Raw genomic sequence first — 22,962 nt, 5'->3', positions numbered from 1 at the left:
TTACCCTTTTCTCCATGATTATTTTTAGTTATATTAAAGTAATGAAATAAGGAAATGTTCTTTTAGAATGCTGATTCTATAAAGAGATGCTGCGGTTCTTACCTCCTTTTCTTTTATCCATTATTAAACATTACTGTATTTGGAAGCAGAATAACAAGGGTGCCTAAGTGTTATTCTGAATAAATTTAATATTTCTAACTCTTCCCTCTTTATTTCAAATATCTGTTAAGGCACTTGCAAGATCTGATCTTTTCAGTGATCTGTTCTAATTACACACTTAAATGTTTAAAACAGTGTGATGTATCTGCTCTATTTTCTTGACATCTCTTCTGTGAATATTTGGAATAGTGCATGAACTTATTATGGTTTTAAAGTGGAATACATATAACCAATACTGTCTTGAACAAATGCACATTGTTCTTACTTACGTTAAAGACAGAACTTTTGGTAGAAGTGGACTCTTAATGTAGAAAAATAATGCTGCTATATCCTCGTTGACGTTTTTATCTTACTTTTCTCAGCAAAGGAGTCCTCACAGATTCCCATTTTACCTGGATAAGGAGAGTAGCTAAAATATTCTAGCTCTTTCTATTTCTAGTATAGGTGTAATTACAGGAGCTTCCTCATAAGTTTATAGTTGAAAGTTCAGACTACTGAATAAAACTAGGATTTGTTAAAAGGAGTAAGACAAGCAGAACAATTAGGCTCCCACTGGCTTCTCTTCCTAGTAAATGCTCGAGGATGGTGGTTTGGGGGAATGAAATGGTACCATGCACACCCTCAACTGCTGGATCTTGACGCACTGGAGAGGTACAACCATTCTTGTGTGGCATGGGTTCTTAGGTTGTTTTTTCTCTCTCCAGCTCTGTTGTGCAGTGACAAGTCAGGCATCTTTCTTTCTTTTTGTTTTGGTCCCAGATTGGATAATGAATGCTTAAATAAAATGTTAACTGTATTAAGCACATGAATAATTTCATTTAGAGATACTGGGTTGTTTTCATGTTACAGGTGAACATTTTTGTTAACTTGCTGATGTCTAAAATAATGATTAATAATAATTCAGTCAAGTTTATGTTATAATATTAATGGCCAAAATTATAGAGCAAGAAATTCTGTCCTAAATTATTTCATCAGTGTAGCATTTTAATTGTATTACTTCAGCACAGCACCTGGATGAGAATTGCCATTGCACTGTGAGTCAAAGGAGAGAACATAATCCTTCTGTGTTTTACAAAGGGGTAAAAAATCAACAGGAATAAAATTTACATTTTCAGCTTGTAATTTTCCGACTACATATATAATACTAGCATACTAGACTAGCTTGAGGTACAAACACTTCAGTCATCAACACTATCTCCATTTTGAATCACACACTGGACTGAGTCAGCCCATTCTGAAGTCTGGAAAGGCATTTGCAAGGGATTGATTTGAACATGTGTTTGATTTTTTGTTTATTAGTTGTGAAAAGGTGGCTATGTGATTTAGTGAAGCCATACTTCATCTTCATTAGTATTTATAATGCTGTTCAACTTATTTGTCTCTTCATGCATAATTGGTGCAAATATGCATAGTTCCGTACTTCTGATCTATGCTTTTGATAAACACCTAATTCAAATATGCATGTATGCATGCAAGTTTTTCAGTGATTTTTTTTTTTTTTCCCCACATGGATGTATACAAGACATGCATATATAATTTACTTCATCTGTCCACGTGCACAAAATTGTAATGTCCTAAACTTATTCTCTCCTCCTCTCCTCAAAGACTAATAGGAGAGGTCATAGAATCATAAACTCAGAATTGCTTGAGTTAGAAGGAACCTTTAAAGATTCCTGCAGTGAACATCTAGGACTCCACATCTGGACAGCAGTCTGCTGGTCACGCTTCTTTTGTGCAGGCCAAGATATGGTTGACTTTCTGGGCTGAGAGGGCACTTTGTTGGCTCATGTCCTCATCAGCACCCCCAAGACCTTTTTGGCAGGGCTGTGCTGCATTCTTACATAGAATCATAGAATCACAAGGTTGAAAAGGACCTACAAGATCATCTAGTCCAATCGTCTTCCCATTGCCATTGCTACCACAAGCTACTAAACCATACCTCGAAGCTCCTCATCCAGATGCCCCTTGAACATTGCCAAGGACGGTGACTCCACCACCTCCCTGGGCAGGCCATTCCAGCACCTGACCACTCTCTGAAAGAAAAAGCTTTTTCCTCACGTCTAATCTAAATCTCCTCTGGTGCAACTTGTGGCCATTTCCTTGGGTCCTGTTTGTTGCCTGGGAGAAGGGGCCAAACCCCTCCTCATCACAACTTCCTTTCAGGAGCTTATCTCCCAGCTTGTCCTGATAGTGGGGGTTGCCATGACCCAGGTGCAAGATCTCACACATGGCTTTGTTGAACCTCATGAGGTTCTCCTGGGCCCACTGCTAGAGCTTGTCTAGGTGTCTTTGGATGTCATCTCGTCCCTCAGGCATGTCAACCACACCACAGAGCTTGGTATCATTCACAAACTTGCTGAGAGTGCACTTGATTCCACTGTCGATGTAATTGATGAAGATTTTTGATCTCCATCTAGATGTGGAGCTATTGACTTGCTCTTGGTGAAGCCATGCTAATTCTCTTTTATCACCTCCCTGTCTTGCATGTGCCTTAGCATAGCTTCCGGGAGGATCTGCTCCATGATGTTTCCCAGCGCAATGGTAAGACTGACAGGTCGGTTGTTCCTGGGGTTATCCTATTTTCCCTTTTTAAAAATGAGTGTGTTCCCTTTTTTCCTGTCACCAGGGACTTCATCTGACCACTGTGACTTTTCAAATATCTTTGACAGTGGCTTGGTTTCTGTATCAGCCTCCTTCAGGACTTTGGGGTACATCTCACTGGGACTCATTTGCTTATAGATGTGACCGCAGATAGTCACAAACCTGATCTTTGCTTACAGTGGGAGGACCAACCTGCCTGTATTGCTCACTACGTGGGATACACCTTTTTGGATGTTACTTTTCTGATTAATTACTTGTAGAAGCTTTTCTTATCCTTCTTTACACCCCTTTCCAAGTCCAGTTCTAATTGGGTCTTAGCCTTCCTGACTCCATCCCTACACAGCCTAGCAGCATACCTATACTCCTTCAAGGTTACCTGTCCTTGCTTCCACTGCCTGTGCATTTCCTTTTTGCTCTCCAAACTGATCTGCAGATCCCAGTCAGCCATGTCTGTCTCTTGCCTTCCTTTCCTCACTTCCTACACCTGGACATGGAGAGCTCTTGTGCCCAGAGGAAAGCTTTCTTAAAGATCTGCTGGCTCTGCTCTGCTTCCTTGTTCTTGAGGACAGTTTCCCAGGGGATTCTGGGAGTTGACTAACTCCCTGAAGAGATGCAAATTGGCTTTCCTAAAAATTTAGCATCCTGAATTTACTCTTTGTCCCATAGCCCTCAAAAGTGTGAACCACACCACTGCATGATATCTGCAGCCTAGGTAGCTTCCTCATGTCACCAGTCAGTTTACTTGCATTGATGAGCAATGTGTTCAGTATTACATCTCCTCTGGCTGGGCTGTGTATTGCCTGGCTTTATTCCAGGAGCCTCCTGAGTTGCCTACAATGTCAAAACAGACTGGGTTATTTTAGGTCTGTCATAAAATAATTCAGTTGATACATCTGATCACTTTCAACAGGGAGAAAGAGATGCGAATACTTACACTTCAAATCCTTACAGAGATGCTCTAAATACTCAGTTTCAATTCCTGCATACCTCTTTCTTGCCATCCCTTATTATACATCAGTGCATACATGCAAACATATAGCTTGATCTGTATTGCATTCATTATGCTGTTATGGAAAAGAACACAGAAATAAGTACAGTTTCTAGCTATTTATCTAGCTATCCCTTTTAGCATCCTTCTGTGGTGTCAGGAGGAGAGCACACGTGTCTGTGTTCAAATCTTTAATTTCAGAGTAAGATTGAAGATAACCTTTAATTTCCAGAATTCCAGCCAGTATGTTACACGTTTCCTCATGGCTTTAAACAGCAACGTCTGTTTAACTTGTGTTGACTGTGTTCGTTGTACTGGTCCTTTTAGCTGTAAGCATAGGAAAGCCTAAGGAGGAAGGAGGAAGTGCGACAGTAGCAGCTATCATAATGTTCATTTTTATTCTAAATATACTTAACAGTTTTCATGGAATCTGTTGTCTTTCATGATATAAACAAAAATGGGATAAAAGTAGTGTTTCTCTTGTCCTTGCAAGTAACTGTGTATATAAACAGCGTGATGCTCATGTTGTGCTAAGTGCTTCACTCGTTAAATTTAAATCCAGAAGGATTTGGCAGCACAAGGCAAGCAAAAACTATCCAGATTGAATTGATTCTGCTTGATAAGGAGGATCTATGACAAATCAGTAAGTCAGGTACTGTTGTGGTGTCTTACAGATCTGCTGTTTCTTCACTCTGTCAGAGGAGGCCCAGACCTTAACATAGGTTGCAGTGCTGCCAATTCAGTTAGGTGTTAGAGGTCTGCTAAAGTGTTTCTGTCTAGTTAGAAGCTAGTTCATGCATAATACATTTCTTCAGGAAAAAAGCAAAATATTTTTCTTTTCAAATGCAGTATGAGTCACTTCTACTATGTATTTAATAAGCCTTTCTCAGTACAAACATGAAAAACACATTGAGGTTTGTTAGAGGTATGAATGTTTTCTTTTGAAAGAATAGTACAAGCATTATAATGAGATACATGTAAAAATTAAAAAAAGAAATAGAATGCATAGCTTTTCAGCTTCTACCTTTATTAAAATTGTGATTTATTTATTTATTTATTTATTTATTTCTTAAATTGACTTCTGTGTCAATAAAAATCCGGAGTGACCTCATTGCAGCCTTTCAATACCTAAAGGGAGCCTTCAAACAGGAGAGGAATCAAATCTTTGAAAGCGTTGACAACTGCAGAATGAGGGGAAATGGTTTTAAGTTGAGGGAGGGAAGGATTAGGTTGGATGTCAGGAGGAAATTCTTTACAGAGAGAGTGGTGAGGTGCTGGAACAGGCTGCCCAGAGAGGTTGTGGATGCCCTGTCCCTGAAGGTGTTCAAGGCCACACTGGATGGGGCCCTGGGCAGCCTGGTTGAGTATTAAATGTGGAGGTTGGTGGCCCTGCCTGTGGCAGGGGGGTTGGAGATTCATGATCCTTGAGATCCCTTCCAACACAGGCCATTCTGTGATTCTGTGATTCTGTGTGTTTGTAAAACTAGCATGTAGAAACATTTACTGACAGTGATCTGGTCTCTCATTTGAAATGCAGTCTGTAAGCAAGTATGGCTTCAGTATTTAAGGCTAAAGTAGTTTATTATTAACAACAATTAATATGTTTTATTAAAAATGTAAGGCATTGCAAAACAATGATGGCAATCCCTAAAGAAGTGAGATGTAGTGTGGCAAAAACCATGAACAGCAAGAAAACTGTGACCAAGATAGTATCTCTTTCTCCTTTATTTGTGCTGGATAGTTGTAGGAGAGGTCCCATGCAGTCATGGGAAGAGGGTGTTGATAAAGGAAGCAGGCAAAGGGAAAGCTCCACAGTGGAAGGTGTGGAGAATGGGATTGACAAATCAGACAATTCTCAGGCATTAGGATATGTAAAAGAATCTTTCATAATAGTGTTTCTTAACTGTGTTCTATATGGGTTCACCAGGAAGAAGGGATTTGCACATGCTAAGCTGTGTTATTTTAAAAGTTTACTCTGCCTGCTCTTTGCAGTTGCTCATAAAGGATTAAAGCTGGAAGGAAAACAGAGTGTACTAGCTACTGATCTCATCTTGTGACAGTGTGGCACATTGTCCTGTTGCCTGAGAAATGACAAGAGGGCTACACAGCCTGTAAGGTTACACTGGGTAAGCTGAAGATGTTACCTTCAAAATTGTTCTGTTGCAATATCCAAATGAAGCTTTCTGCTTAGCATTTTTCTGTGTGGGTTTTCCCAACTCAGACTATTCTTTGGTTTGAGGGCTCTAAAATGTCGTGAGGAATCACATGCTTTGGCAGAATGTCAGATAAACAAAAAGATGTAGGGCTTCCAAAAACTGGAACATGCAGTAAATGGCAGGTAGCAAGTAAGATCGTAACTGCAAAAAATGTAATATGTGATTAGAATTGTACCAGAACAGGAGAACATTGGTATGTTCAGTTCTTCTCCAACATTATAGTAACATGCATTTATTAAAATGTATTTATTTATTAGATTATCCAAAACCTACAGTTAATAAGGTTTTGGCAGAAGTGAAAAGCTTAGTTCCAAGATGTTTGCTTAGTTTCCAAGAAGTTCCAAGAAGTTATGAAGAAAATGTATTCTCATAACAACTTACACTAGGTGTACAAATCGGTACACCTAGTATATTGGTAATTTGGAGGTCCTCAGTAGAAGATACTTGTTTAAGCATTAAGAATGTTTGAAAAGTTTTCTTGCTGATCAATAACAGAATCACAAAATCCAGCACACCCCGTTTTCTGATATATATAAAAACACTGTGTGTTTAGTTCTGTAAATAAAAATCCTATTCTCATGGTATCGGTCCTTCTAGTGCATTAACCAGATTTCTTCTGTTGAATAATATAAACATCTATGCTAACATCTAGAAATAACACAAATTCGGAATATGTCACAATAGATTTCAATATGTCATTAAGCAGAAGAAATTCCTGAAGGTGCCTTCTTGGCTTTTTCCATGTCAAGTGAGGAGAAGCAATGCTGAGAAATAAGAAGACATCCCAACATGTACAAATGTAATCTTGTTGAAAGAGAGTGAGGGATTATGTCTTGATTCAAAATTCTTTGAATCTGTATTCAAAGATGGAAAGTGAAAATTCTTCTCAATTTTTAATTGAGTTATATTCTTCATTTTCAATAGTCTAATGAGACCAGAATTTAGTCTTTTAAGATTAATTTTTGCAGATAGGAAAATTGCATTTGATGTGTCATTTGATATGCTCAAAAATATGACTGGCCTTTATTTTATAAGAAAAACAATAATGGCCATAAAAAGAAAATATTTAATTTAAGCTTCTGCTTTTTCTGGCATGAAATAAGAAACATCTGCAGGACTCATTAGCTCATAGCTGAACAATAGATTAGCCTAAGTCAGCAACAAACATAAGCAGTAGATTAACTTTGTCCTCGCTGACAGTGTCATTGAGATCTGTCTTAGTTATATTGAAACAGCAGACCCTGACCAATGTAGCATAAACAAAGTAACTAAACATGTCAATCAGAATCCAAATTATGGATATTTCCAAAACATCAGTATGTTCCATCACTTGCCCTCTCAGGGTAGAAGAAGGGGCTTGACTATTTCAAAATAATCAGTAATCCAGCATTAAATAATATTGTTTCAAGTACCGCAGCTGAATATATGAATACCCAAACACCGTGAAATAAAAAGTTTCCTAAAATAAGGAATGTGAACAATAAATTGGCAGGCTGTGAGTCTTGATACAGTTTGGGATTGGAATGTGTTAGGCATTTATTTTATACGACTTTCATTTCAATGCAGAAAGAATTAAATTATACTTCCTCTGGTCCTGCTGAAGTCAAAGCAGTAGCAATAGTTATGGAGACAGATCCAAACATTTTTTGGGAAAATAAATCCTAAAATTACAATAACATGGTTAATCAGGATTGTGTTATATGGCATATTTTTGTATATAGTTTTGTTTGCCACTACATTTAATTTCATACTCTTTATAACAAGCAGTATTGTATCCATTTGTCTTGTGAGCACTATTCGTTCAAAAATGATCCACAGTAGCTTCACTGTTCTTCTTGACTTGGCAGCCCTAAATGACAGCTCTTTTTGCTGCCGACCATTTGCCTTTGTTTGCAAATGACTGCATCAGTTCTGTGGAGCTGACTGTCCCATGAGGCATGTGAATTTACTTCATGGCTTTGTCCTGCAAAAGAAGAAAGCCACGTTTTCTGTGATGAATTCACTTATCTTGGTGGAGCAGTTCTCCCTGGAACCTAAGAAGCATACTCAATGCATACCTGAAGAGCAGAGATCTGGAGGGTGACTTATCCAGTGTAATGTATCTGTACCTTTATACACTCTTGACTGCTGAATCTGGATAAGAAAGGGCCAATTTAGCTTTATAAACACAGATTTGTTTTTATGTTGTTACCCAGCATGTGGTACGTGAAACACAGTGGCAGCAATCTGTCTGGTGAGAATAGGAGCAGAAATGAGAATGTGATTAATAGAAAACCAGAGTGTAGTGCAGGGAAACATAATGGCAATGGCCTACCTGGTGAGAACAAAGTGATGAAAAGAGTGTGATTAAAAAGAGCAAGAACAGCCTGGCAAAACAGTACAAGAGAAGGGGAGGGAACTGATTCCAATAGTTCAAGTGAAACTAGGAAACATTATTAAGTCTTGCTGATTAGTAAGTGGCACATGTAATTTGTAGAAGTATGTAATTTGTAGGACTATATAATTACAATCTTTTCAGTACCAGATTTGTTTTCTGTATCTAAATGCTTATACACACTGATCAGGTGCTTCCCTATTTTGTGTCTATCACCTGAGAAACAGAAATCCCTAAGTCTGATTTCTGATTGATTCTAGTGCTTCTAGTTCTGGTACCACTTCTGAGGTGTTCATTTACTCTTTCTTTGGTATTTTCGTAACTTTGCTGAAATTTAGATATAAAAACTGGTAACTTAATCCAGATCAGTTTTAACAGTGTTACAAGAAGAAGCAAATTAACGTTCCGTATTCCTCTATGTCCGGGAACCCCTTTTATTGTAATACTCCTAATATTAAAACCAAATGGGTGAGATGACAGAGAAGGAGCTGTCTGACAAGCAGCAAAAATCATTTTTAGAAACTTTGGGTAAATATAGATTGCTAATCAAAAAGCTGTGGAGCAAGTATGGACACTGATTTCGAATTCAGTCACACAACATAATCTTTGACATGAAGGCCACTGAATGTTGCAAACTACATAGGCTTGTGCAGAGTGAAAGATCAACAGTGATCTGTGTGAAAGAAGGAGAGTGTATGTGACTTTGTGCATTTGAACAAAGCGCACGGCTGTGTGATTCAGTGTGATGAACACCCACAGAGAAGCTGAACATAGAAATAGAGCTTCCTATTAATTTTTTCAGTACTAATACTGGAAGGATGAGTAATATGAAACCTTATAATATTTTGAAATTGTAGAATCATTTAGGTTGTAAAAGATCCTTGAGGTCAAGTCCAACAATCAGCTTGACGCTACCACTAAACTGTGTCCCTTACAGTGCCACATCCAAACATCTCTTAAATAGCTCCAGGGAGGGCTACTCCACCATCACCCTGGGCAGCCCGTTCCAATGTCTAATGATCCTTTCTGTGAAGCAATCAATTCTGATACCCAATCGGTAGCTTTCCTGCTGCAACTTGGGGGCATTTCCTTATGTTCTGTCTCACCCCTCACCTGAGAAATGAGGCCAACACTTTTATTGCTGCAACCTCCTTTCAGATAGTTGTAGAGAGGGATGAGGCATCCCTCAAATTCTTTCAAATTAAACAGTCCCAATTCCATTTGCTGCTCATCATATGTCTTGTTTCCTAATGCTGTCAACAGCTTTGTCGCTCTTCTTTGGACAAGCAACTCAAAATTCTTGTAGTGAGTGACTGGATTTCACTGGATTAAACTCCATTCACAGCAATCCTTTGAGCCCAGCCAACCAACCAGATTTTTCCCATTGAACAGCACATCTGTGCAAGCCATAAATTTCTCCAAGATAATGCAGGGAGAAACACTGTCAGATACCATATATAACAACCCTTCCCTTATCCACTAAGCAGGCCATCTTATCATAGAAGGAGTCTGAGTTACAACAGAAATACTTGAGAATTGGCTAGTGGCTTAGTGTCAGGGATAAAACAAGGGATATGTTTTTACTCCAAACTGTAGTAATTAAAAATATAATAGTATTGACAATTACTAAATCTTCTAGCATGCTTCAAAAACAGTGGATGAACAGTGATAAGTTCTAGATTGTCAAAGACCATCTTTAACACATTTTTGAAAGATGGATACTTTGTTAACATATTGACAGGCAGAGCTGACATTATGACAGCAGTATTCTTACTGAAAAAAATAAAGGAAAAAGTAGCCTCTGATAATGCCAGAAGGTGCTGACAACCTGTATATTTAATTTTATTGCAAAGCAGCAGCAGACAGCAAGCTCATTCTTGCAGTGGCCAAGGCAGACCATGGGGAACGTGTGACCTGAGAGACTTACAAGCGCCTCATTCAATCTCCTGCTTGTTGTAGGAGAGCTGGAAGAACTTTGGTACTTGCACAGCCTAGAGATTTAGTGTCACTTGCATCAGAGGAAGGAAACAAATCCCCAAGCTATATCTGTGATGCAGACAATTTGTGAAAATGATTCATGGATAATAATAATTGAAGATATCCACATATAGAAAAAAAGAAACATGGAAGTTCATATTAAGTTAAAAAAAAAGACCCTAATTTATTTGCATGATTTTTATTTGGAGATTTTTAGAAAAGTAATTTGTACTTTTAATTAAAAAAAAAAGAACAGTATTCATGTCACTAAGTAGTGCAGAAAAAAACAGTTCAAAAAACAGACAAGTAACCCTTTAAAATCTTAAAGGTGACTAAGAAAGAAAGACAGAAAGGCTTGTAGAAGATGTAGGAGAGAAGACATGAGCACAAATCTTTTTGTTGCGCTTGATTTCAGTTTACTGGTTTCATTTTTATTAATAATAACAATTCACTGTTAAGTTCTTTCCTCCTTAATGTTATTAGGAAACAGCAGCTGCCATTCGTTAGTTTGTGCAATGTTTCTAAGTCTAGAAATTGAATGATGTCAACTGGTCACTTTTAAACAAGGTATAAGTAGAAAAAGGGAAAAAAAAGCTCATTAAATTGGGTTATTTCCTCCACTGAGGATCACAGAAGATTGTCAGTATTAAAAGAAGCAAACAAAAACAAAAAAAACAACCTTCAACTACAGACATTCCCCAAACTTCAGAGGTTGTGCATGGCATGAAGGCTCAAGGTTTTTGCAGTATAGCATGTTTTGGAAAACAGCTAGAGTTTCATTACATTCTTATTCACTGAAGTATGCTTTTGTCATGGGAAAATTGGAAGCAGAATTTGTAAGATTGCTTTCTGCTGGGAAACCTTGACTAAATTAAGGAGAAATTATCCTTCTGCCATAAGACTGCATTTTGCATTGCATAGTCTAAACTCCAGCGTTTTGGTGGGGTTTGTATCTGTGTTATATGGGTCCGAATTGGCCCTTGGTGAGTCAGAGGCTATTTAAAAATTTCTCAAGCTGGAAGACAGTGCAGTAAAAGAAGCACAGGCAGTGGAAGGTAATATAAATGTGTATTTGATTGATTTATTTCAGGTCACCAGGAGACAATAAATTCAGTCACTCACTTTTACATTTATAAAGTGGATCTCACGTAAAGACCTTTGTGTGGTAAAAGAATCAATAGGATGATATGTAAGTGAAGGAAATTCAGTCAAATATTGGCTGTTTTGCTTTAAGCATTGAATACAGATAGCAATCAGACATTTTGCTTTGTCAGCTTACAGTAAGAGAGCATGTATGTATACATATGCATGTGTCTGTGTCTATCTTTTTAAAAACATGCATATATTTAAAACTATATATATATATCTATATAAATCTATCTATCTATCTATATATAGTGCATGCTATTTTGTCCTTTTCATGCAGAGTCATGGCTAAAACTTGCTAGTTTAAGGCATTAAATATTTATGAAGTGGAAGAATTTGCTCAACTGATGAATATTTCATCACTACATTTTTTATTTCTATTTTTTGAATATATCTTATAGTTAGTCATAATAATCTTTGATGCAGAAACTCCTTGCAGAGTGTTGTAGATAATAATTAACACTGACTTTAAAATACATGATTTAATTTAAAATCTAATATTCTAATGAATTCTCTTAAGGGAATTATTTTCTGTTCAATTAAGTCATCAGAAGATTCCCAATGAGAAAAATATATTGGAGGATAAAAAAACAAAGCAGTTTGACAACATATTTTGGGATTACTTGTTGTCTGTTACTTAAATCAGTGGAGTTCTTTAAAATTACTTTGTTATTAGATACTGGAATTAGATAATCTTTTGTATTTATGTTAATGATGTTGTAATAATGTTAAGCAATTGAAAATGCAGTAAAACTACATCTGCGCTGGATGCATTTTGCTTGTCCATCTTTAAATCTGAACTTTCTTACATGCATATAAACTGGAAAATGCCATGGGGTCTGTGCAAATTATTCATGAATGTGAGTTAACTTCAGAAGAAATTTCTGACTTTAAAAACCAACAAGTATATCTTTGACCTAAAAATTAATAGAAACAAAGTTGAACCTAAAAACTTGAGAAAATATTCACGAAAAGATATTAATGAAGTTCATTTTCATTTCTGTGAGTCAGTGAGTACTGGTGTCTAACTTTGAAGTTAATAAAAAACAACAACATTCAAAGTCTTTTAAATTAAAATACATTTTTTCCTTTGCCTTTCAAAGGAGCTGAAAATAAAACGAGGTATTTTGCTAAAAGCATGAGATTTTAAACTGACCAGCACAAAACATAAACAATTTTTCACCTGAACTATTTATTTTCCCATAGGGTGAGTGGAAAACATGCAACAGAAGATTGTTCTTTAGTTTCTGTCCTGAAGAAAGCAATTCATGTTAGGGAAGACAGAGCAATTTTTTTCTCTGATATGCACTTCTACATAAAATAAAAATGAACTACATTCCAGCCAAGGCTATCTCAGTAGTTTCTCAAAGTTAAGAATGTAAATATCACCAGAAACATATAATTAAATCATTTAAATGAACATTTAAAACATGTAAAGGAACATTAGATATGAAGGTTAGGAAGAATATGGAAGCAATAGGGATTTTTCCATCACTGTTTTTGTAATTGGTCTTTTTAATGTAATGTAATTTAAATTCTAATAATGATAAAATGGTGTTCTACATGTCATAAAATATACGTTAGATAGCAATGTAAAACAATGTGAGGAGTTTGAAAGGTAGCAAATACAGGGAAAAAAAGATTGAGCTATGGAAGTATAGTTTCTTCGCTCCCATTGCACAGCCCTTCTGCTAACTGTACTTCAAATACATTGTGATTCATAGAATCACAGAATTAGGAGGCTTAAAGGAAATTCTGGGTCAATCTGGCCCAACCTCTACTCAAGAAGGGCCACCTAGAACAGGGTATGTAGGCCCACTTCCAGGAGGTTTTTGAATATCTCAAGGAAGACGACTTAGCAGCCTCTCTCATCCCTTAAGAAGAATGCAAAAGTAAATGTCCCGTGTCTGGAACCCAGAATGATGAGCATGTTAAGAGCCCAAGTAAGAGATAATAGAGGATCAGAGATAAGGTTATTGGTCACAGTCAGAGGCTGAGAGCACCGTATGGCTTCATCTGTACACCCATGTGCTGAGAAGCAAAGATCAAAACATCAGTTTGCATTATTCTGACCTAAACAAATCAAGTAAAACACATTTTGCAGTATCTCAAGTGCTGAAGGGAACATACTGTATGAGTTATAATCTTGCTTTTGTGATGGGCTGCAATGGCAGTCGTTCTCATGTGCTACAGTGATGTGCAGTGAAGTGAGTGTGTAGCAGTGGTGTTTGGCTCCACCAAACATCATTTCAAATGTGGCAGAGCAATGAGAGGCTTTGCTATTTGTTTAAAACATGGAAGAAGGGAAAACCAAAAGGGATGAAGGACAGATTTTTAACATGTTTCACCAGAGCATAACTGCTCTTATTTCTTACAGAGGAAGGTGTTGGTTAGGATTGCTTTTGAGTTGCAGCCATTGGAGAGGTGCTGTGTCCTCTGAAAATCCCGCTTCTGGTAGAAAGTGCTTGGAAAAATAATAAATCTACTGTGAGGAACATAAGCAAAAATAGGGGAGAGATGGTTTCAGAAAGTCTACATACTCCGAATGAAAAAAAAAGTCTTGAAAAAACACAGTTCAAAATCAATAGGCTTGACTCCTATGCTAATGAAAATTGAAAGGCATGGAGAAGAGCTGGGGTGCTGACTGACAGCTGCTGTGAAAATGCTTCCTACTGGGGTGAAGTCAGAGAAACTGATAAACATTTGACTTCTAGTTGCTTTATTCATCTAAGATAAAAGAAAAATCAATGTAACTGTCTTCATTTATTCACATGAAAAAGAAGTCTTGAGAAGTCTTTTTCTTTTCCTGAAATATTAAGACTAGTAATTATGTAGTTTAAATATATAGATACAAATTAAGAGAAATGCATAATTTCTTAGAAGAGTAATGAAATATTATCCCAACATATTTTTATACTTCATATCACCATGTTCTCTCTTGACCTGTCTTACATTGTGTATCAAAGCTACTTTAGTGCCAGCAACAGAGGAAAAGCAGTAAATTTTAATCTTAGTTTAAATATGTTTCTCCTCTGCCATTTCTGCATGTTGTGCTTAGTAAAGCCAGTCTAGAAAAAAATAATTTGTAAAAGTGCTCCCAGCTTACCTGTATTTTAAGGCAGAACAACTGTTCAGGTTTAGTATGGTATCAGATGACAATTTTAGATATACTGCTACTTTGGTGGTTCAGAGTTACCATTTTTAGCATAGCCGTAAGATGACAACTTCTTTGAAATCTAGAGGAGAACGATGTTTTATTAAAGCCAGACATTATTAACATTCCACGTCTTAGTGTGTGCACCCTCGAGTTTGAAGATGACACAAAAGCTGAGTGGTTCAGTTTACATACTGGAGGGAAGAGATGTCATCCGGAGAGACCTTGACTGGCTGGAGATGAACTTCTGAATTTCAGAAGGGCCAACAGCAAGGTTCTTCAGCTGATCAGGGCAAAGAGCACAAACACATTGACAGTAAGTGGACTGAGTGCAGTCCTGAGGGGAAGAACTTAAGGGTTCTAGTGAACAGAAAGTTTAACATGACCCAGAAGTATGCACTTGCACACACCATTTGTGAGAAAACCTCGCTGTTCTTCCTTGCACAGACTGCCAACAATTTCCCAGCTCTAAGTATTCTCAAAAGCAGACCAAACTGCCCTCTTAGATCAGTGCCTGTTGTTCACTCAACACAACAGTTTTTGCAACCCATAATGGGAAGGAATGGTTAATCTGCTACCCTGGCACCTTTGCTTTTGAGCTTTTAATATGGTGGTTGTTGTTTTTTTTTCTTTCTTTTTTCCTTTTTACTTTTTCATAGAAGGAGAATATCTATAAAATAAGAGCCAATGTCATCACTCTTATTACATTTTATAATTATGCAGTATTACAATTATAATTTTCAAAAATTCTCCAATGACATAAAAATTATCCATCAAACTTCCTTTAGAACAAACAAAACAACCAAGGAAGAAGCTTGAATTGAGTGTCTGAAAAGTGAAAACATGAAATTGTTTGGTTTGGAAAGTGAAAATTTCTGTGTGTAATTATGAAGTCATCATTTATAAGTTTCAGCTTTCAAAAGTGTAACATATGCCAAGAGGTAGATACTTTACCGCAACTGTATTTTATATCCTTTTCAGAAATCAATAAATGTCATTAAAATCAGAAGCTTGATTTATGCTCTTAGTGAGCTATTCGAGTACACTTGGTTTTGTACATAAAAGCACTAGGATATTTTCTAGTTACTTTCTGTACTCCTTTGAAACATGCACATCTTATTGAAATAGTGCATATGGCAATGTGTGTTTGTGTGTGTATGTAAAATTGTGTGTGATATTTCAAGCCATGACAGACTACTACTGGTTTCAGAATTACAGCTTTAAGTACGGTTGTGCCTTTGGCAGTATTTGAAACCTTGGCAGAGCTGCAACTAATTAAGAAGTGACTAACTGTTTTAAAAACAAATCTTTTTATTCTGCTTTCCTTTAGCAGAGCATCCTGCCAGATACTTGGCTCTGCATTCATCAGTGGGCACTGAATTGACTTTCTTGGTCTACTAAGTTGAAAATGTAAGGACAGGAAACACCAAAATCATTGTCTAATACTGACTGTCTTACGAAAAAAATACATAATTCATTCTGCAAAAATTCAAAAAATATTTTGAAACATGTATTTTTTAAACAAAAGCACTTCTCTTGGTATTTTCTATTCTTTTGAAGACGTTAATATTCCACGTTTTGATAATATCTTAAATTTTGATAAGATACCCATTTTTTTTAGACATTTATTTCTTGAAACAAAATAATGAAAGAATAGGGATGTTTTTAGTAGATGTTTAGTTTTAGTAGATGTTTAGTAGATTTAGTAGTTCTTAGTAGATGTAAAACTATGAAGAGTGAAGATTTACTTTATTAAATAGCACAGGCATTTAATAGGAACAGGGATTCCTAATGAATTGGTTTTGATTAACATCCGTTATCCAGTCATAGTTTAGTCAGTTTGTAGTGGATGATCACTTACATGCACTAGTGAGTTTCCTGGTGTCTTCCTTCTTGATTTTTTTTTTTTAGACCAGCTGCAAACACACCTTAGCCAACTGAATGCAGAAGGAGGCACTGCCATTCCCGAGGGCCTATGATTGCCAAAGGATGTACAGTCATTCCAATACTACATTTACTAGACAGAAAAAGAGCATACAGTGAAAGAACAAACCCAACCTTGCTGTAAAACTGTTTCATGAAATCTCTTACACTAACAGATGTATCTTTGACTGTCATAAATGGTGTGTTTTCCAGATTTACTGCCAACCATATTTTAAACTAGAATATATAACTGGAGTCTCATATTTAGCAGAGAAGAAGAAGAAAGGTGTCCTACTTTTAAACTAAAAGAGGATGCAAAACAGTCTGATATAGGTATGGTAATGAATGCTGCACATTTCATTGATAATGCTCAGTACTGCTGAGTGTAAGATAGCAATAACAACCCCAACTATCACATCATTAGTTCGCGTTTCTGAATGACATGTGAAAGAAAGAGGAGCAAGTGCAGGTAGGGAATTATATAATCATAGAACTGGGTTTGGGTTGGAAGGGGCCTTTGAGATAATCTATTTCCAACCCCACTGTTGTAGGCAGGGACACCTCGCTCTTGACCAGGTTGTTCACGGCTCCATCCAGCCTGGCCTTGAACACCTGCAGGGGTGTGGCATCCACAGCTTTGCTGGGTAACCTGTTCCAGTATCTCACCACCCTCACAGTGAAGAATTTCGTCTTAATGTCTAGTCTAAATCCACCCTCTTCCAGTTTAAAGCCTTTTTCCCTTGTCCTGTTGCTACATGCTCTTATAAAAAGTCCCTCCCTAGCTTTCCTATAAGCCCCTCTTCAGATAAAACCAGCAAAACTTGAAAATTGGTCTTACCAATTACCTGGTCCAGCTTCAGTACAGCATCATCACAAGGTTTGTGTGCTTGTTGTCAGTGCTATAAACATTGCTCTCAGTTGTAGGAGGCTCACTAATTTTTGTTTCAAGCAGTGCCATGAATGGATGTAAATGCAGATAGACAAATACATCTTGGAAAAATTCTGTTTTCCTTAGGGTTTTCTCCTCCATTTTAATAACTTGGGATGACAGTTATCTTGTAGATATTATATAGAGTTGTAGACAGTATCTTCTGGATAGTGGCAATATCATTGATCTTTGTAGTTCCCTGTGGAGGGAGGTGCTGGGCTTTGCTCCAGGGAACCGATGACAGGCTGGGAGTAAGACAGAGTTGCCAGGGAACAATCAAACTGGGAACTGGGAAACATTTCTGTTCCATGAAAGTGGTCAGACCAGGGAACAGACTTAGAGAGTGGTGGATGCCCCATGCCTGTCAGCGTTCAAGGGATATTGGGATAGTGCCCTCAACAACGTTTCAACTTTTTTCTATTTCTACACCTTGTATTTCTTAATCCTAGCCAATCCCATCCCATCCCATCCCATCCCATCCCATCCCATCCCATCCCATCCCATCCCATCCCATCTTCTATCTCTTGTTGCAGTAACTCCCAGCTGAGTTGGTTTAGTTGCTTGGCATGCCATTTGCAGATTAAACCTGACTGGATGGTACAGAGTGAGACTGTGGTTGGGTGCAGTGCGGACTTTGGTGGAAATACAGCATCTTCCAGCTCTTCACTTAAAGATGGGTTGCCACATCTGTTGTGGCAGTAATGCCTGCAGTACTGAAGAAAATTGAGCCTGTTTATGGAAAAATGACCTGGAGTTTGAGAATTAGAAAATGAGTGAAGAGTCAGACTGCATATGTGTATACTTTTAGTGAAATATCTGCATCACTAAAATCACAGTCTTAATGTCTGATTCAGTCAGACATATTAGATTGCAGTGCCTTGCATACCAGACATTTAATGCTGAGTGGAATATTGATGAAGTTTCATTCAGAAAATGTTGTTTACTCACAGATTCTGCAATTCATAGGTGGTTTATTTGTACCATTTTACAGAGCTGTTGCATAACTTTTTCTATAGAGATACTATCATATATCTAAATCTATTGCTTTATATATGATTCATAAATTTTACACATTAAAGGTGGACATACTTTACACTGGACAAGCTTTAATGTAAACACAAAACTAATTTATAATGTAATACAGTACACTGTTATACTGATTCTGCCTCCTTCAGCTTTCCTGTGCTTAAAGACATTTTCCAAACTTGTCAAGCTTTCTACCACTGCATCAGAAATAATCTGAAATCTGACATAGTTACTCAGGAACTATATAAACAATCTCTTCAGTCACCTATATGTTGGAGTGTCTGTATCCTTACATGTGCTTTCCAAATCTCCCTGTGTCTTGTTTTCATTCCCCACTAATATCATGCAGTAATATTTGCCTCTGAGAAAAACAGAACTGAGGTTTCCCAAATGTGCATGGGATTTTCTCCAAATTAAAAGCTAATGTTAGTGCTGCTTTTTTATCTTCAATGCATTAAAAGGAGAAGAAAACATTTTTAAAAACACTTTAAAGCTGCAGGATGCTTTATCATAGGATCATGTACTACTGTTGTCATCACTATGGCAGCTGTTTGGGAAAGTCTTTGTCAAATACTCAGCTTCTCTGTGCTAAGAGGGACTAAACTTTTCTGATTGTGATTCTGTGCCCAGCACAGTGAGTAACCAGCTGGCTGGCAAAGTGATTCCAGCTGACTTTATAAGCCACACCTCTGAAATAAGTGAAGAAGTAAATTATGAATAATTACTGTAGAGCTGACTCACTGCATAAACAGTGAGTTCAAAATAACTTCAAGTTTTAAATCACTGATGATGGAAGAAAAAAGGCATTGTGTAGGAAACGTTTGGCTTGGTAATTTAGTGCATTTACTTAACTATCAGAAAGTAGAGTGCTGACATTGCATCTGACATGGTATGGTAATGCAAAAATAGTTTATTATTTGAGTATTCAGTAGATTATTGAAAGTTTTATTTCTTTTTGTTTTTTGTTTTTTGCTTTTTAATGTAGTTTATTAAGCTGTGTGGCATGAAAGAAGTCCTGCCACATGCAGCACTTTTAATTTGATTATAAAGGAAGTGTGCCTGAAGTACAAGCAAATTCATAACTGTATTTTAACATCTGTTTCTTTATTATACATCTTTATTTCCTGTCCAGGGTCAAGAAATACATTACTATCAATTAGAATTAGGTCTTTTGATTTTAACAAGAGCAATTCTGAACTCCTGTTGTCATGTAACTTAGCATGCCATTATGCTACATTTATTAATTTTGATTGCTGACACCTGTTGATTCAGACAGGAAGGGTCTTGGATTTAAATATACTAGTCAATTACAATATATATTAAATAGTTCTAGTCTCACTGAAGATTACAGCATTCTTTCTTAAATAGGTGAAATACATAAAATGCATGTGATCTTCATTTAGGCTTCAGATTTTAAAGACTTTCATTGTCCTGCACTTTTTTTTCTAGGAAAAAAAAAAAAAAAAAGAAACTGCCATGTTATGGTTATTTGTAAGAGAATTCAGCTCCTGGGGAAAAGAAATGAACATAGTTTACTCCTGAAAGACCCTACAACAGCAGTAAGATAGTAAAAAATAATTCAACAAGCAAAGAGGTAACATTGTCTAACTTTCTTGGCTGAATAATTTATTTCAGCTGAGATTCTGCTATCCTATTTTGTTTAGATATGTGCCTAAGTGCAGAGTGATCCCATCAAAACAACCATCAGGATCATAACAGAATCTAGTTTTGAATTGCTAATATTAGTGTTCATCCCAGTAATCAATTCTACAAATAATTCTCAAATAGCATTCTGAAAAACAGTTGTTACTGGACTAAATATTCTTTGTATAATTGAATGTTTTGTTTAACCAGTTTTAATGGAGCATCACTAATGTTTTTTACTATTTTTTACTCAAGCATTAATTCCACTTGCAGATCACGTAGATTTTTGTCATTTGCAGAATTTAATATCTGAGCTTTTACCATGTCTAGTCTTCTTCTCTGCCATTGATAATCTAAGAAGTATTAGCATACTTTATTTAGATTGTAGTTTATTCATTTACTTCTGATTTTTCTCTCAAGATTTAAAAACTCATTTGCTTTTCATGCAGTTAGCTGTCATGTTATTTAACTAATGATGTATCTTACTAGTTTAAAAACAATAGGCTGGTATTTTTCCTCCTTTTATTGTTGTTAAATCTTCTGCTCTTCCAAACACATTTTACTTAAGTAAGTGTATAATAAAAATAATGTCATTGTAAAATTTAAAAGCTTAGTGTGATCGTTTGTCTATATACACCTGATAGTTGATTAGTCTAGCTTCAAAGTAGACATCTAAACATCAAATTAGGAGTAACAAAAGAGTTACAAAAGAGTTACAAAACAGAAAAGAGAAGAGGTTAACCAGTTAAGCACCATGCTTAGGCCTCTTCGAGTTACATGCTTTGCAAAGCACTGAGTTGTAGCCTACTTATGTATTTGAACACTAATTTGTAGAAATAAAAACCATCTATTTACCTCAGGAAACTTTAGTCTGAGACAGCATAGTTGGCTGGCGCAACAGACTGTAATTCATTATTTTCTATCAATTGGATTTGACAGCCCCTAGGACACCATGCTATTTTGCAATTAGCAATAACTGTTGTATCCAGTGTCAATGCAACATACAATTGCTTACAGAACATTTTACTAAATTAGCCAAGATTGGTTGGTGTCAAACTCAGTTGGTGTCTGGTGATGAGCTACTCACTGTCACAGGGTCTCTTATGTCTGATGAAATTTCACTACAGATTTTTTGTCTTAACATAACACATGGAGTAATATTGAAGGCAAAGAAGTCTATTTAAAAAGAACGGTACTGATCTTTGAGAAAATGTTTGAAATCTTCATCTGTGCCATATGCAAGCTCTGAGGCCATCCATCAGTATGCCAGGGTGCTTCTACAGTTGTAGGAACTTTGTCCTCACAATCTGCTAGGAAATGAGTAAGCTGGCAGAAAAGAGGGTTTCTTTGGAATGTTTGTATGGAACTGATTCTACAATAAATCAAACAGAAGCTGCTTACATTTAAACTGATGACAGAAGAGAGTGTTTAAAAGAGACAAAATGTGATAGGGTAGATTTGTTTAGTATCTTAAGAGAGTCTATATCACATTTATAGGGATATAGACTCTCAGGCCTCATGGTGCTTTTAGAGATGAGAAATGTTTGACTGTTGCTTTCTCTGTCATTGAAAACTTCTCAAGACTGTGAGAAGACTGTTTTTATGATGCTTGTGTATATAAAACATACTGACTGCAAGAAGAGGAGGAACTAAGTCACTGGTGTACTTCTAAAATACACTTTTACTGTGAATATGTCTTTTATTTGAATATGTGTAGTAGATAGTCAGTAGTTCACAGGTTCTTTCTGGTGGTAGTTTAAGGCAATTTGATGGTTACCTGTCACAAAAAGGGAAAAGTTCTGCAAGATGCATGTTAGTGCTTGTCTCAGACGACAAACAGACTGGAGAATCAAATGAGCACTCCATCATTCTGTAAGAAAAAACAAACAAGCAAAATTAAAAAATTTCTCAACTATAATTTCAAGGTCACTGTACCATTACTGGATACATATGCGTTAGATGATGGAGAGATGCAAAAAAAAATGTTTCTGTGTCATCTAGCAGTCTTTGTTAGCTAACCAAAACACTGATCCCACAGCCATGTTTTAGAAGTCTTCACTTTTAGAACTACACCATTTTTAACGTCAACTTCACTCAGGTTATCAAACTACATGAACAGTTTTCATAGTGTTATATTGTTGATATAGTAAGGAAAAGTAAATAATATAACAACTAGCACAATTTGGATTTCTTCATCTCTCTTTTTTTTTTTCTCTCTCCCTCCCTTCTCTTCCTCCCACCAACCCTGCCCCATCCCCACTCTCCCCATTTGCACAGCCTCCATTGAAGAGGAACCAACTTCAGCAGGTATGAGTATTTTATCATTACATATACATCAAGGTGACCATTACTTAAGAGCTGCCTTTTAAAATATACATATATATATTAACCAGCCTTATGTTATACATAACATGTGTTTAATATCCTTATTAGTGTCATTTTCTTTTCTTTTGTGTCTCTTTCTTCTTGGCCATATTTTCTTCAATTCAGAGTCACTGGAAGATAAAATTTGGTGAACATTTTTTCCAGTAGTAGTTCAAAATCTTCCCTGTCACTTGTTCCTTCCTTAGTAATTCTGAGCTTCTGTATGGACCTTAAGACAACAGACAAGGTCAGAAGTGATCAGAAGTTCAAAAATATCAGTGCTTTTGTTAGTTATTAATTTGGCTTTATACTGGTAAACCTCAGCCAGCTTCATGACTGACAGCACTGCTTGGGAGCAAGGAGTGAAAGCAGGGAAGGGCAGAGGGTGCAGAAGCATACTGCTCAAAATAAACATTTGGCAAACTGTGGCCTGGATAGGTAGCTCAGTGAACTTTTATTTCC

At 36.6% G+C, this 22,962-nt stretch overlaps 1 protein-coding gene across 2 annotated transcripts in view; it reads left to right on the top strand.

Annotated features, from left to right (window-relative positions):
* Positions 1 to 22,962, top strand: part of EDIL3 (EGF like and discoidin domains 3) — a 272,911-nt gene that overhangs the window by 91,857 nt on the left and 158,092 nt on the right. Inside the window, exon 3 of one of the 2 annotated variants that reach the window (XM_085213567.1) lies at positions 22,414 to 22,443. The exons of the other annotated variant lie outside the window; for it this stretch is intronic. Within the exon in view, the coding sequence (XP_085069693.1) occupies positions 22,414 to 22,443 (30 nt within the window). The remainder of the gene's footprint in view (positions 1 to 22,413; positions 22,444 to 22,962) is intronic. 2 annotated transcript variants of the gene reach the window in all.

Source organism: Meleagris gallopavo, chromosome Z, assembly GCF_905368555.1.
Source record: "Meleagris gallopavo chromosome Z, MGAL_WU_HG_1.1, whole genome shotgun sequence".
Lineage (NCBI taxonomy): Eukaryota > Metazoa > Chordata > Aves > Galliformes > Phasianidae > Meleagris > Meleagris gallopavo.
Note: the sequence above shows the minus strand (reverse complement) of the source record. Positions and strands in the feature narration are given on the sequence as shown.